Source organism: Myotis myotis, unplaced genomic scaffold (assembly GCF_014108235.1).
Source record: "Myotis myotis isolate mMyoMyo1 unplaced genomic scaffold, mMyoMyo1.p scaffold_m19_p_16, whole genome shotgun sequence".
NCBI lineage: Eukaryota > Metazoa > Chordata > Mammalia > Chiroptera > Vespertilionidae > Myotis > Myotis myotis.
Genome location: NW_023416320.1, coordinates 28417145 through 28434114, shown reverse-complemented (window position 1 = coordinate 28434114; position 16970 = coordinate 28417145). Strand labels below are relative to the sequence as shown.

Below are 16970 nucleotides of genomic sequence, written 5' to 3'. Positions count from 1 at the left end.
CCCCAACTAGCTTGTATGCTCCTAGAGAGGAGGGGCCTTGTCTGTTAGCATCCCCAGTAATTCAGATTGGTGGTATAATAGGGGTGGTAATATTTATTACCTCACTGTCAGCTGTTTATCTTAATAAAGTGGTAGCCATGTAGAACTGAGCATTGACTCTCTGGCCTAAGGAATGAAGCAGATGATTTCTGCTTAGAACACCTGGCATTCCTTTCTCTCTTGGTTATTGCCCATAGAGGCAGGTTTTAACTACCTGCACCAACAGAACGGAGCTGAGGGTAATCCAAAACTTTAAGTACTTCGGAGTACGTTTGGTTTTTCTTTGTGTGTTGCCGCCTGTGAGTTTACTTTCAAACGAGTAATATTCTCATCATAAAGAGAATGTCCATGTCCTTATCTGCACTCGTGGTTTGCACTCTTTCCTGGGAACAGATGGCCTGAGGGACACACTCCTCAGGCAGGACCTCTTCCTCAGCTGTTCTTGAAAATAAGAATCTATACCTCAAAAAGTTTTTCTGAAAACTGTGGTATAGAGAAAATAGTGATGTGTTTAGCATATAAATGAAGAAAATAGCAATTTTGAGAAATAGCAGACTTGGATAAGTATTTTACCAAATAAAAATAAGAACAATTAGATAACTTAATTGTGATTGGTGGGAGGAGGGGAGATATATTAATCTGAGGATACTGATTTGTTTACTTTTCACTTTTAAAAGAATAAGAATAAATGATAATGAATAAAAAAACAATTTGGTTCATATGCCATTGACCAGATTGGGTCTGACTTTTGGAATTTCAAACTAACTCTTGTTTTCTTTTTAGGTTGCCTCTTGGTGCTGCTTTGGCCGTGTTTGGCACCCAGAATGCTTCATTCTATCATGGTCTATTAATAAGGTTACCTTGCTAGAGTTTGGAGCAGGGGCTCAGGTAGGTGGCTTTTATCATTATATGGCATAGCTTTCAAAGTGATCAATCACTCCAGTTTCTAAATAATCTGAGATAAAATATTAAAAGCTTTGAAAAGCATGCCACATAATAAGCATGCCACTTACTATTTTAAGGTCTGTCTATATGTATTATGCTCAGTAGGACTTCATTAATAGTTATGGTCTGATGGAAGGATTGGAATACTAACAAGGAGCAGTCTTCCTTACTCTGCACAAAGTGCATAGCTGCTATAAGAGCTTAGTTATTCAGGTCCCCAAATAGCCCACAGATGAACTCTTGAGCTCTTTGTCAGAATCTTGCTCAGAGTAATAGACTATCCCATGTTACCACTCTGTCTCCTTCTGTCTGTTTAACTATAAGCAGGTGAGGAGGGAAGGTTAGCTCTGCTTGCTGGGATGGGGCAGGTGCTAGAACAAGGAACTCTGGATCAACAGCAGTTTGTTAGCCCTTGTTGGAAAGAGCACACGCACAGGCATCTAGATTTCCCAACCTGTAAATGCAGCTCAATGGCACAGAATCAAGGTGTAGCGCTATTTGGAAATCAGGTACACATGGATTTCGCTTCAGGTAAGTCTGTCAGCAGCACCTCAGACACAGGATTGAGGTTTATAGGCCAGGACCCTCAGCCCTAGGATGGGAAGACTGATTAAAAACAAAGACGGCTTGCCAAGTGCCAGAGGATGGGCCCAAACTCTACCGACCACAGGCAGGACTCAGCCCTGGGAAAAGAGACCATAGGCTGAGAGCCAGGCACGGCCTCGCAGTCTACATGAACAGAGCTTTATAATCAATAAAAAGTGCATTAATTAATCTGGCCAAAACTCTCTAATTACAGCATTCTATGGAGATTAAGTGTTAAAATCAAGTTGGCATAACTTTTTTGGTTATTTGTATCTTATAAATACGTTTTAAATATATGAAAAGATGTTAATGGTTTTTTAGTGTTTCAAGTTACAGATTTTTTTTCTACTTCATTGTAGTTTTTAAACTTGTTTTTAACAAAGCTGTTTTTTTGGAAGCTAGGAAAAGAAAAATAATTCATTACTTTTACTTAGTCAACTACATTTACATAGATTTTCTCTTTTGGTCTCTCTCGTCTCTGTAGTCAAAGATTTTCTCTGATATTTTCGACATCCTCATCACATTTTAATTTCACATGAAGAACATCCTCTTTAAAGATTTTTTAATTTTACTTTGCTCCTTTTTCCTTCCCGTAAAACTTCATTGGCTATTTCCAAATGGTAAATTATTATCAGAACAGGTGCTATGTGCTTAAGGAACAATATGAAAACACAAATGTTCCAAAAAATGCCGGCCAGCTGAGGCCTCTGAGCAGCACATGCTCGTCTCCCTAGTTTTCCACACCTACAGACAGAAACAGGACAGACTCCCTGGTGGTTCTGATGCTCCCCTGAGCTTCCACCCCTCTGTCAAAACAGTTTCATTCTGTGGGGGCTGTCTTCTGACTTGCATTAAACCAATTTGGTATTCCAGGAACCCCAAAGCACATTTACCTGCTTGTTTTGATTCCTGAAATTCTTTTAAGAGACTATAGTTATGTTCAACAGATATTTATCAAATGTCTACTGCATGCCAGGGCCCTGACCAGGTGCTAGGGATGTAAGGATGAATAAATAGTCTCTCTGTGAATTTATGGTCCTGCAGGAGAGACAAGGAATTTCAAGAAGAGCTTTATAGTCCATATTTTAGGGGGTAAAAGGCTCAGAGAGGTAAAGTTCTAAAGTTCATTCTTGCTCAAGGAAAATTGGTGAAGAAGCATAATTATCAATTCTCTTCTAATTGTGACAGCTGGAGGAGTGCATGGTTCCCCTGTAGGTGGAGCAGGGAGTAGCCACTCCTGACTTGACAGTTTTGCCTAGATCTTATCTATTTACCTTCAGTTATGTGGAAATAAAGAGAAGTGGTTGTTTCCACAGTGGTTTTGTCCTGGACAGCCACATGGGCATAACTCAGAGTCACGGCATGTATGGAGCCTTCCTGGGATGTGGGTTCTGCTTTTATTAGATTGATTAGTGCTGCTCAAGATTTTGCACACTTAACAACATTCGTACCTTGTTGTGTACCATGCCACAAACCTCTATTTAAAGTGCACTTTACTTTGGGATGGCTTAAAACTAATTCTCTGCATGAGCTTTTATTATTAAGGAAAACCTTCTTTCCTCATCACTTTGTCTTAATGTGTATAATTTCTGCCTTTTCATTTGAATTTATAGACAGATTCAGTATGAGTGCTTGGGGAGTTCAAACATGAAGTCTGGATTATACTGTATTTGTAATTTTAATAGCATTAGACAGTTAACCAAAATGAATGGAGGCATGTCCTCCAAGTGTTTAGGGTCCTTCAGTGTGAACATTATTATACTTGGTGCTAAGCATTTTTATGGTAGCCCCAGGAATTTAAGGGGTCAGTGGTACAAAAATAAAAACAACTCTTTGCAACTTGGAAACTATGAAATTTTCAGATTGAGCTGACTTGTGAGAGCTACTTACTTTATAATCCTAACCAGAGCACTAGTATTTTGAAAATGCTTTATACCAGAAAAAGGGGGGGAAAAAACACAAAAAACAAACAAACAGGGAAAACCTCTAAAAAAATGCTGTAAGTTTTCATTAAGCAATCTTACTTTGTATAAAGATATAATTGTGATTTATTGCTCTCTCAGACATCATTGCTTTCCTTTTGCACTATTCCTCTTTCATTTCCTGTTTGCAAATACTAATTGCTCTATTTGAAGTAAATGAAAACACCCCTGGTATACCACCCATCTGTATTTTTTAGTTTTTTATTTTGATAAAAATACACAACCAAAGGGGACAAAATTCCCCCACATAGTAGTTAAAATGAAATGCTAACTTCTAAGTTATGGATCATTAAAAGAGCGTTTCTAAAAGAGAAGGAAACTTTTTAACCTAAACATTTTGCTCCATAAAATAATTAACCAAGGAAAATATTTCTGAATTGGAAGATAAAATTTATTTGATCTTCATCATCAGAGTGTCTAGTCATTCTCTTTGGGTATTCTAGAACAGCAGTCACCAACCAGTGGTCCGCGGACCACTGGTGGTCTGTGAGGTCCAAAAGGTTGGTGACCGCTGGTTTAAGGAAACCGAAAACAAAATCAACAGCCATACTTAGGTTTAAGGTGACCCAAAAAGGAGCATCCTAATTTACAGAGAAGAGAACTGACGTTGGATTTTGTTGGTTCTGCTTTGGAATTCATTGACTTTTTTCTGTTGGTTCTTAAAATCAAATACTAATGCTATTTTCCTTCACTTCTCTACTTGCTTTTTATTTATATTTAGATATAAGGCTCTCTAAATATCCATTAAGGTGCCCTGACTGGTATGGCCCAGTAGTTAGAGTGTTGGCCCTCGCATGGAAGGGTATTGGGTTTGATTCTTGGTCAAGGGCAGGTACCTGAGTTTCAGGTTCAACCCGGTCGGGGTAGTGCAGGAGGCAGCCAATTGATGTGTTTCTATCACATTGATCTTTCTTTCTCCTTCTCTCACCCCCTCCCACCCTCTCTTCCACTCTCTCTAAAAAGCAATGAAAAAAATATCCTCAGGTAAGGATTAAAATATAAATATAAATATATATATATATATATATATATATATATATATATAGAGAGAGAGAGAGAGAGAGAGAGAGAGAGAGAGAGAGAGACAGTCAGTGAGAGTCAGTTAACACGTTAAGCGCCCAGTCACCGGTGACTGACACTGTACTTTCTGTCCGGAAGACAAAACAGGCTGGGCACTTAACGTGTTAAGGCTAAATTTTAATGGTAAATTTCTAAAGGGTTGTCCTAGAACTGCATTTTCATGAATTCCTCAAAAGTTGAAAACATCAAATACAGCAATTCAAAGAAGACATCTTGTTTTTAATTAATTTAGTTAACTATGACGTCTACTATAGGAAACTGAGTGCTGAATTTTCAATATTCCAGGTATTTGGGTACCTACTTCCAACTTGGGCGGGTCAGGTGCCAGACCCAGCTCTCTGCTATGTCTCCTGCTTTGCAGTGGGCACTCCTCCTTTCTCTTCTCCTCTTGAGACATCAGCAGCCCCATCTAACCATCTAACCATCCAGGCGTCCTTCATCTCCATAGCAGGCATGGGTACAGCCACTAGGCATGTTTTCACTTTAGAAATTTTTATTAGGAATGGGAACTGAATTGATATTATCTACTTTAACCAATTGATTCCTTAGCAATAAGATCAATCAGAGAAGGCTTGTTTTCTGAAACAAAAGTATTTTAGACAACTCTTATTAGAATTGCTATTGTTTTCATCTAAGACATTACAAAGCTAAGGCATTTAGCATGTTGAACCAAATTGCATTTATGCTGTTTGGGGTTTTTTTTTTTCACTTGAACATAGATGTGTATCTTCCGTCCTATGTCTACTATAGTGCCTGAGCAAGGCTGTATTTCATTTTGTTGCTGATAAGCACTTGCCCTCCTTTAATTATTTGCATTAATTCACCAGAAATTTTACTTTTATGAGAAATAGCAGTGAATAAAACTGACTCAGCTCCTGCCCCAATGCTACCTACAGTCTGTTTTTAAATTGATTTAAGATGTTTTATAGTTGCAAGATATCTTTTTTCCATTTATTCTTTAATAAGTGATTTTACAGTCCTACAAAAAAATGAATGCTGTAAAAATTTTTTAACATTATTATACAGGTTCAAAAAGAATATTCTGTTATTTTTATGTATGCTGTTGCCTTTACTTCAAAAATTGACTATCTTCAATTATTTTATCTTGTTAATAATTTATTTCACATTATTCAAAGCTCTATTGTGTATTATATATGTAAATTAAAGTATTAACTACTGGTAAGTTTTTTTTGCTACCTACCTATTTATAAGAAAAACATGTTTCAAGCAAATGTTGATATTTTCTGAATTGTTTACTAATAGTGTCTTATGATTAGCATAAAGGAGAATAAAGCTTTGCTTATGGATGATATTTGCCCTTAATTAGCAAAGTATATGTTTGCCTTTTAACTTAAATATGAAAGAATTATTGATGCAGGTAAGTATAAAAAAAAATCACAGCAGAACTGTGACATTTTAAATATAGAAACAGTTTCAATACAGGTCTCTTCCTTTGCCAGCATCCTAATAGGAATTCATTTTAGTAGACCCTTGATGTATGATTCATGTTGCTTGTTCTTTTTCTGTGAGTCACTATTTTAAAATGTAAAACATGGGAGATAAACTTGTATGCACACAATATCCCCTTTAATTATTATTGTTATGTATAGGAAGTTGCCCTAAGAAAAAATGTCAGCAAAAGCTTAAAAGGATTTTCTGAAGTGCTATTTCATCTTAGGGCGATTTGAAATGGTTATATGTACAGATTCTACCTTTCTTTCACAATTCTTCAGATCAAGGCTAAAATGAACTTTAATAATTTGAGAAGCATAGTAACCAATGCTTGATATGTAAAAAAGACAAAATAGAAGTACGAATTTTGTTGCACATTTTTTAGAATATTAGTCACTATTTGCCTTTTTAAATATTTTTTAATCCTATACAAGAGAATGAATACACAAATAATTTTAGTTGACATTTTAGTTGTAGTATTGCATTACTGCAAATTGTATTTTTTTATGTTTATTATACCAGGCCAAGTAAAAATGAACCCTAACCAGCTCCTGGTTTCTTTTGTTTGGGGAAATAATTAGCAGTCCTTTGAAATTATTTGGCCACTCATAAGAACTCAAAATGGTTAGGTTGAATGTAGAGAAATCACTGTGATATTGGAATTATGTTTTATGATAAAATAAATTATTTCACTTCAGACTGTAAAATATGTAGTGGGGGTAATTTAGACATGTAATATTTCAAATCAAGATGCATAATTTTAAACTATATTGAAATACTTCAACTCAAAAGGACTTTTATAAATGCCAATGAATAATAAGCATAAATAAAATTTTTATGAATGTATTTGAGATAGCAGTAAAATTTATATTGTTTGGGAAAAAAGAATATATAATTTGTTGTTTACTAGTCATCTTTGGTTTTAGATCTTTTCCTACCCATTAAACAAGTATACTAGTTATTATTTTAACTGATACTTAAATTATTTAAATTTTACTTTGCAAACTGTCTTTACTAAAAGGAGCCTTTTAAATCTTAAATTTATTTCTCTGTGGGGATCATATTGGCAGCTCTGATAGAGAAAATAGGCACTACCCCCCATTCTTGTTTTTTTAAGTGTAATAACAGGATTTATCTACTTTCATATTGGTTTGCCAACCTGCTCTTTTAGAATGCAGTAGAATAAGAGTGAAATAGGAGTTTTAGTGCGTAAGCCCCTCCTTGACCACAAATGCCTAACCACATATACGCTGTCAAGATGTTCAGCTTCTCTGGGCCTCTCACCTTAAAATGGCAGTGATGATAAATGTGTCCGCCTCTCAGATCCATTGAATTCCAGGGCGGTAATAGAGATGGAAACGCTGTACACTTGTAAGGTATTTATATTGTTAAAATATCATAATACATAAAACAGACTCATATTCTTAATTACCCTGCCAAAAACTCAATATGTGCCCTGGGCAAGTAAGTATTTACAAAGTTAATTTTATTATTTTGCAGTTTTGATGTGCAGAATTCAGCTCTTCCATTTATGCATGTCCTGTGCTTTACAAAAGAATGGAGCTTTTGCTTTAACTTTTTAAATATCTTTTATTAGTCTAAATTTTTATGTTTCTTGACTGTTAAACCATGAGAATAATGCTGCTTTCAAATATACCCTTAGAATTTTTATAATGATGCTTGAATGTCCTCTATTAAATATTTTATTTACACATCATCAAATTCTTAAAATACGTGAAAATTTTGATGTCAGGGGAAATTAGTTAGATTTGTGTTTAGAACATTAAGTAAAATTATTTTCATTTATTCTGTCATTTGGTGGATTCTTTTCTTATTGTATCTATTTGATTTATATTATCCCTCTAAAGTTCTTATAATCATGATTCTGAACGTTCATCTCTAAGATACCCAATTTACTTTAGCTCTCTGGGCCCTGTACTCTCTATAATAATTGTAGTTTTTTCTGCCTTTGACCATTATTCTTTTCACACTTGCTTGTACAATAAAAAAATCACTTAACAGGTTTTTTTCTATACATGGTCTTAGTCTCCTGAAGATCATGCTACTAATAGGCATTTTAAAGATATTTCAAGATGTTTAACAATGTACTCTTCAAACCAAATGATGCTTTCTTCCTGGCATTCCCTTCTCCTACAGCAAACCTATATTTAACTTCCCTTGCATGATTTTGAAATCTGAAGAGCACAGAGTTATTGCTACATTTCAGCAATCTTTGCAGCATTAGGAGAGATAAATTGTCAGGTATTGCAGGTAACAAGCCCAATTGCACAAGCGTGTGCAGTGTGGGCATGTGAGGTGCTCCCATCAGGAGACTGCTGTTCTTTGATGATGTTCCACATGCACTCTCTCCAAGAGAGAACTGAGTTTGTCTCTTCCATAATATTAAGCTTAATGAAATTTTGATTACAAATAGTAGCTCTAATATCCATTTCTCTCAGTAGGCAAGTTAGATTTTAAAAGTTAAATTTGGGAAAGAAATGGGGAGTCATTCAGCATCACAAAATGCCACTGATATAGGTAATACTATTTTATTTTTTGTTTCTGCATTCTGTAAATGTGCTTAGAACTAATAAATTTGCAACTGGTAAAAATTAATGCATGACTTGTCAGCAGAGTATGGAATGTAAGCATGTGCCATGAAATTGCAATTCTTTTGTTCTTTATTTTCCATCATTTATATGCTGGTTCCACTTAGAGTGTAGTCCATTCTTATTTTTTGTTTCATAGATTGGCCAAAATGGGAAGGACTGGATTCCGCTCTCTTCCACGAAGAGTCAGTGGGACTGGCTAAGATCAAGGTCTGAGGCTTTTTTCCATCTGTCATCAGGTATGCATTGAACAAAAATCCCTATAGTTCTGTGCATGTACCTTTAGAGTAATTGATTGATATGCATATTAGGAATGTATACTTTTATTTGATGTTGAGTTCACAGCCTTGTATTTATTCTGAAGTTTTAAATGCATCAATAACTTATTTGAGTTTTGTAATATATTGAGATAAAAAGATATTATTAGCCATGAAAAAATTTCAGCTGGTCTTAGAAAAGTGTAATATTTGAAATCTGCAGTTCTTCATTGCTCAGTATGTACATCCAAAGATAACAATTCATTTGTTACTCCATGTTGAGTATCGCCAATTTTAATATAATCAGATGCTTTTGTATATTGCTTAATGGTGTACTTTGTATAATTTTTTCAATAACTTAGAAGTTATCATTTTTCTCAACTGGAATTCTCTGCCCATTATGTTTGGATCTCATAACACGCTGACAGATATGACCAGTCTTTGAAATATTTTCAGATATTAGTTATATAACAGGGATTTAGATTCTTTGCATTCTGTGTTGATTTTACAGTTGAAAAATGTATTAGCTTGTTTCCTATGATGTTCTAAATAAGGGCATAAAAGCATCATGATAGGAAATCAGATAGTCAAAATTGCTCTTTTTTCCTGCCTGGGAGAGTGCTTTATACCAATTTACAGTGTCATTACTGGTTACAGAAGAATAACTCTAAATATTTCTGAGTGAGGCAGAGAAGGTGTCTCCTGAATAAGAATATATAGAAAAAGAACAAGTCCTTGAGATTCCAAACCCGATCTTAAATCAGAGGGCACATACTGCATTAGCATTAGTAACATCAGTTGTATTATTGTGTTCATGTCACTTTTAAACTGCAGTGGAGACTTAGACAGTCTGAACAGCATAAAGAAAGGCCTTGCCTGTGTCTACCTACTGAGGAAGAAAGGATGCATGAACCAAATACTGATAAACTTACCCACACGCTTTACATTTTAATCACCAAGTAATTACTCTATTTTGCCTGTTTAGTGCAGTGGTCGGCAAACCGCGGCTCGCGAGCCACATGCAGCTCTTTGGCCCCGTAGCATGGGCCACGAAGTTTCAATCGCACTGTACGTGCGACCCGCACGTGGTATTTTGTGGAAGAGCCACAGTCAAGGGGACAGTTTGCCGACCACTGGTTTAGTGACATCTCTACAGTAAAATACAATAGGGTCTATTGTAATATACACTTAATTTTACAAAAATGCAGGTTAAATTCAGAGCCCCTGCAAAAATATTACTGGAATCTGTGAAGGTCAGTGTCATACCTCTAGCTTGTGAAGACAAGTGTCAGTCTCATGCCAAAGACAAGTGATGTGAAGAAACTGATTTTTTTTCCTGAATATGTAATAGGATAAAAAAATTCGATAAATAGTTGACAGCAGTCATTTGGCCACATTCAGTTTTTAGTTTAAAAATCAGATCCTTTTTAAAGAGGTTATAGTTATTATTTCTGTGTCTCTTTTTTTAAATTTATTTTTATTATCGAAAATATTTCAGATGTCCTCTTTTTCCCCCCATTAACCCCTCTCCACCCCATTCCCACTTCCCCTCACCCCCCACCCCCAGTCTTTACCTCACTATCATTTCTGTGTCTCTTAAAAGTATATTGCTAAACTAGCATTCATGAACTTTGAGGAGTCATTGCATTCTTTTATGCCAATTGAATCTTTGGGGGTTGTTTTCTTACTCTGAGAAATACAGTTGAAATTATTAACTCTCTCTTGTCCATAAATTTTCAAAGGTTTCAGTCAGTTTTTAAAATTTTTGCTTAAGTAGACATATTCTTTGTCATAAAATATGTTCATTTCATTCTTTCTCAAAGCACCGATAATGAATTGGAACTCTGACACATGTTTTTACAACCTGAAACACCTTCATAATGATGTATCCTTGCACAGGTATTATGCTCTAAGCCAAAAGTCCCACTGGTGTGCTGCACACAGGTTACAGGTGTGTCAAAGACTGACCCCTCCGCTCTTAGGGAAGCCTGATGACTCTAGTTCAGCCTGCCCAATGAATAGAATCATTTTCTATGATGTGAAAAACAAAAAAAACGGGGAGGAAAATCACTTCAACCGAATCCTTCTTCCCTCCAAATGACAAGGAGCCATGGTCCTCACCTAATATAACATCAAAAGACTTTTCCTTGGGGAGGGTGGGGGTAAAGGGGAGAGATCAACCAAAGGACTTGTATGCATGCATATAAGCCTAACCAATGGACACAGACACCAGTTAAATGCAAAAAAAAAAAAGGCTTTTCCATGTCAAGAATGCACATTTGTTATGAAGATAAGTCATTTCTACTCTTGACTCAGAAATTCCTCTGCGTGTGATGACACTGGTATAAAGAGTAAATTTTCACTTTGGGTGATGCATTCAACTCTTTCAGGCCTCTGGTGTCTGTGCATTAAGTACATCTTTCATGGACTAAATGTTTCACAAGGTGCCTAAAAGAGTTTTCAGTTGCTTATTTATATTTTATTTTCCTGTAATAAAGAATGTGACTAGAGCCAACTTGTAAAAATTAAAATAATTTTGACATTAAAATATTTGTGGAAACATTTTTATGTTCTCAGTCAGATTTATGTTCTCTAGTACCTTGTAAAATTTGAAGCTTAATAAAGCCACTTTTAGTGTCATGTTTTTTTGTTGTTTTTTCATAATTCACAGTTCTGTTTATTCTGTGATGGCATAAAAGTCACAAACAAGACACTAAAAACAGGGAAAGCTATAAACACCACCAATGGAGGGATATCATTGGGAAGAGACTGAAGTGCCTTGTAGATTAGTGTCATGTTTTGATGCTTCCTCAGAGCTTCTGAAATCGCGACTGCTTTCCCTAAGTACAACGTTTATCAGGTGGAATTTCAAGAGATGTGTGAACTGTTCATTCTGAGCAATGCATTAATATGTATTTTGACAAATATAAAGAAACCCACAGATATTACATTAGACCAGCTGAATCCATTTTATGGTTTCTTTTTTAATTCAAAAGCATCACATAGCAAATAAAAAATTTTTAATTAAATTTAGTTACAAACTAGTTGTTTCTTATTTTTTTTTCCAGTCCCTTTTTGCTTTCTTTTACGACCACATGAAACTTGAGAAGCCACCTAAAGCTAAATCATTTAGTGGAGTTGGGCAGTTCCCAAGTGTCCAACAAGAAGGCCTGGTTTAGGCTGCGATGGCCACTGTCATTCCTGGTGATTTGTCAGAAGTAAGAGATACCCAGAAAGTCCCTTCAGGGAAACGTAAGCGTGGTGAAACCAAACCAAGAAAAAACTTTCCTTGCCAACTGTGTGACAAGGCCTTTAACAGTGTTGAGAAATTAAAGGTTCACTCCTACTCTCACACAGGAGAGAGGCCCTACAAGTGCATACAACAAGACTGCACCAAGGCCTTTGTTTCTAAGTACAAATTACAAAGGTATTAAACTCTATTTGTCTTTCAGATTATATTTGCTATGATGTTGGCCATGTGAAGCCAGTGTAAACGTATATAATTGTATATACATTTTTTAGCTGATTTGCAGAGAGGAAATGTTAAGTAGATTAGACGTTGGCTAGTTTTAGTATTCTAAATCACATATTTTTATGTGTTAGTGTCTTTGGATTTTTTAAAAGTGAAATGCTTAATGAGAATAGAATTTCCATTTGTACAAAGAAATTACAAGAAAAGGTCTGGACGTTTACGTGAGTATATTCAGTCTTATTCATTTGCTTTTGTAATAATAGCTAAAAACCAGCCAGTGAAAACTAAAGTGGCAACTTAAATGACTCAAGTTTTGCAATATTTAGGTATATTAACTACCCTTATAGTACATACTAAATTTAAAAGTGTCCATTATTAGAGAAATTCTGTTTTAGCATAGCAGTTTAGCTTCCATTTGAAAAGTGAATACGTACCATTTTTGTCATGATACTTACAGAATATGTCTGTATTTAAAGGCACATGGCTACTCATTCTCCTGAGAAAACCCACAAGTGTAATTATTGTGAGAAAATGTTTCACCGCAAAGATCACCTGAAGAATCACCTACATACACATGACCCTAACAAAGAGACATTTAAGTGTGAAGAATGTGGGAAGAACTACAACACCAAGCTTGGATTCAAACGTCACTTGGCCTTGCATGCTGCAACAAGTGGTGACCTCACTTGCAAGGTTTGTTTGCAGACTTTTGAAAGCACAGGAGTGCTGCTGGAGCACCTTAAATCTCATGCAGGCAAGTCATCTGGCGGGATTAAAGAAAAAAAGCACCAGTGCGAGCATTGTGACCGCCGATTCTACACCCGGAAAGATGTCCGGAGACATATGGTGGTGCACACTGGAAGAAAGGACTTCCTCTGTCAGTATTGTGCACAGAGATTTGGCCGAAAGGATCACCTGACTCGACATATGAAGAAGAGTCACAATCAAGAACTTCTGAAGGTCAAAACAGAACCAGTGGACTTTCTGGATCCATTTACCTGTAATGTTTCTGTGCCTATAAAAGATGAGCTCCTTCCGGTGATGTCCTTACCTTCCAGTGAACTGTTATCAAAGCCATTCACAAACACTTTGCAGTTAAACCTCTATAACACTCCATTTCAGTCCATGCAGAGCTCGGGATCTGCCCACCAAATGATCACAACTTTACCTTTGGGAATGACATGCCCAATAGATATGGATGCTGTTCATCCTTCTCACCACCTTTCCTTCAAATACCCATTCAGTTCTACCTCATACGCAATTTCTATTCCTGAAAAAGAACAGCCATTAAAGGGGGAAATTGAGAGTTATCTGATGGAGCTACAAGGTGGCGTGCCCTCTTCATCCCAGGATTCTCAAGCATCGTCATCTAAACTAGGGTTAGATTCTCAGATTGGGTCCCTTGATGATGGTGCAGGGGACCTCTCCCTGTCAAAAAGCTCTATTTCCATCAGTGACCCCCTAAACACACCAGCATTGGATTTTTCTCAGTTGTTTAATTTCATACCATTAAATGGCCCTCCCTATAATCCGATATCAGTGGGGAGCCTTGGAATGAGCTATTCCCAAGAAGAAGCACATTCTTCTATGTCTCAGCTCCCCTCACAGACACAGGATCTTCAGGATCCTGCAAACACTATAGGTCTTGGCTCTCTGCACTCTCTGTCAGCAGCTTTCACCAGTAGTTTAAGCACAAGCACCACCCTACCGCGTTTCCATCAGGCTTTTCAGTAGGACGCCAGGACGTGGGTTTATTACAGAAACGTATGTGTAGCCCTGCCTTAGATGACTCTTTTTATTTTAGTGCCTACTTTTAGACAGTATAAAAGTTTCTGCTTTTGTATAGTACCAATTTTTATTAAGCCAGTATAAAATAGAAACTAGCTTTGGAACCATTGGTGTCCAGTTATGTTTACCTGGGTATTTCATCCTAATTCACTGCCAATTGTCATATTTTAAGGTTATTTTTCATATAGGAAAGCCATTATTAGTAGTAAAGTCTTACAAATCCCACATTCAAATTACTTTTTCATCTTAGAATTTTTGTTCCATTACTAATGGCTCCTCCTTTTGACATTTGGCTCATTAAAAAATTTTGCAAGAGAATGTAAATTTTCTGAAATGTATATGAATAACCAAGAGTTTTTTTAAATCTTTACTAGCTTCTAAATGGATTCATAAATCAAATGTTTCAAATGAATTAAGAATCCAGTTTGGGGAGATAACTAGTATTTCTTAGATCTACAATAATTTCAGGTCAGTATATTTTGAAGACTTGCTATTGTCTGGCTCAGATATTTGCTGTCTTTATTGTTCACATATAAAGAAAACAAAACCTAAACACAAAGCACCAGTATTTATAGCAAAAAGAGATTCCTATCAAGGTGATACCGCACTCCATGTTACTTAATAGTTGGCCTTAAATTAGTACACAGGATATTTTGCCACGTTTTAAACTGCTTAAATTGCTCTCTTTCCATTTAATACTAACGTATATGGCATCGGAGTCTTCAAAGTCAGTATATAGACAGCTCTCTTTGATATTTTCCACCTTTCAAGGCCAAAGGGTGGGTCAAGTGCAGCCAGCAATTTTATTTTCATTGTTAGTCCAGAACCTAGAACCATTGTGGAACACAGGTATTAGGTGTATTTACCCCAGAGTGGACTGTCCCAGGTTAGATGGTGTGAAAAACATCCTAAACAGGAAGATAGATGCGAAGTATACAGTTCAACTTGGGGACTTGTCTAGGGGTCATGCCCCTGTTGCCAGAGTTGGAAACTAGACTGTTTAGGAGTAAAGCAAAAGCCTATTGCTTATATCACTTGTAGCTAAATTTGATTACATTTTCTTTCCCTTAAGAGCCAAAAGCAAAAACAACAGTTTTGCACTAGGGTATCTTTCTTATTCAGTGTTAATTCATCTTTCCTTGCTATTTTCAGATGGAGAATTTAAAGTGAAATGCATTAGAAAACTATTTGAAGAATGATCACAAAGTTTTAAGCAACTAAAAATATATACAGTAAAACCCACTTTTACACATCTCTGGGAAATGCGGGGAATGTTGTAAATAAGTTGAATTTTTAGAGGGAGAAAAAGTAAAGTAAAACAAGCACTATCTTAGTTAATGTGAAAGTAATCAAAAATATTCTGTTCACTGAATAAAATCGTTATGGGCTTTCCTCATGTTAGACAACGACCATAATCTTCTGAAAGGTCAAATTATTATATTTTTCTAATTGTCAGTAGGAACATCAACTTTTAAAAACATATCTATTAAGCACTTGTTAACACCTTATTTGGGAGCCTGTCCGTTGGGGCAGGTGGGGGGGTGGGGGAGGGATGGGAGGTTATAGAAGAGTATATATCTCTCTAAAAAAGAAAAAGAAAGAAAAAAATTTTTGAGCACTCAGCCCTATGTGGAAGCTTCTTTTTCTATTTATAGGGCCAATTATCACTGCAGATTGCAATGTTTACCAAGAATTTCTAAAAATGAGTGCAGATTACTGAATATAATGCATTATTTAAAATATTTGGGAGTAGTATAATTTGTGGAGGAATGTAAATTGTAATAATGTAAATGGGGGTTTCACTATATATATTGTATCTATACACACACACACACACACACACACACACACACACATTTATCGCACTTCATAGAATCAAAGTTGCTCTCTTAAGGAACTTTGGCTCCTGATATTTTATCATGCTCCTATTTTTTTAGTCCTAGGAGCTGTAGTTTTATACTTATGTATTTAAATTTTATTATTAAAAATTACATTTTATAAAAGTGTTCCAAAGGCATTAAGATTATATATGTTAATAAGGAAATACATTTAAAAGTTTTTTCAAACTGCTCCTAAGCTTTTGATTAGGAGAATATTTGCTCTGAAAGTAGGCTTTTAGCTCTGCTTTATTACTGCTTCCTTTAGTTTCTATGAAACAGATTGCTTACCGAAATCATTAGTTGAATGATTAGTGTTCAATATTGCTTTAATGACCATTTTTAAAAATGGAAAAAAAATTTGGTGACAGAGCACAAATAAATAGAAAACCTATTTTTAAATAGAAATCACAAATACAAGTGTGGAAACACTACTTTATCTAAAATTTGTTAAAGAGGAAATCAAATTGATGAACTGAGACATTGGCCTTAGTAGGCTGTATTTCACTGCTAATAAAAAATTTAAAAAGGGAGTACCAGGATTTATTAAATAAAGCATTTTAGAAATGGGAATGGCGCCATATATGTATATTTTTTTTTTAGCCTAATTCTCGCCCTGTATGGATTTTAAATACATGGAGGCACATCTTTCAGGGCACCAGTATTAAAAGTATAGAGTCTTAATTTTCATACATACACCTCTTTGCCTGTTGCTGCCCCACAGACTTAAAATAGCACTTCCAAGTAAGAGGGAATTCAGCTTAATTTGTTGTTGTTGTTTTTAATTGACTGTAGTGGTCACTAAACCATTTTGGAGAAAATTTCTATTAAAGATGAGGCAGACTCATTTATTTTCATTGCACAATGGTCTAACAAGTATGCAA

The 16970-nt window shown here is 35.7% G+C and overlaps 1 protein-coding gene across 7 annotated transcripts in view; it reads left to right on the top strand.

Annotated features, from left to right (window-relative positions):
• Positions 1–15721, top strand: part of PLAG1 (PLAG1 zinc finger) — a 44745-nt gene extending 29024 nt beyond the window's left edge. Inside the window, exons 2-6 of one of the 7 annotated variants that reach the window (XM_036338264.1) lie at positions 823–927; positions 8832–8931; positions 10773–10848; positions 12018–12376; positions 12898–15721. In XM_036338264.1, coding sequence (XP_036194157.1) covers positions 12135–12376; positions 12898–14155 — 1500 coding nt within the window. In that variant the 5' untranslated portion in view covers positions 823–927; positions 8832–8931; positions 10773–10848; positions 12018–12134 and the 3' untranslated portion in view covers positions 14156–15721. The remainder of the gene's footprint in view (positions 1–822; positions 928–8831; positions 8932–10772; positions 10849–12017; positions 12377–12897) is intronic. The other 6 variants (XM_036338265.1, XM_036338266.1, XM_036338261.1 and 3 more) reach the window with 6 other exon arrangements.
• Positions 15722–16970: the final 1249 nt, after the last annotated feature.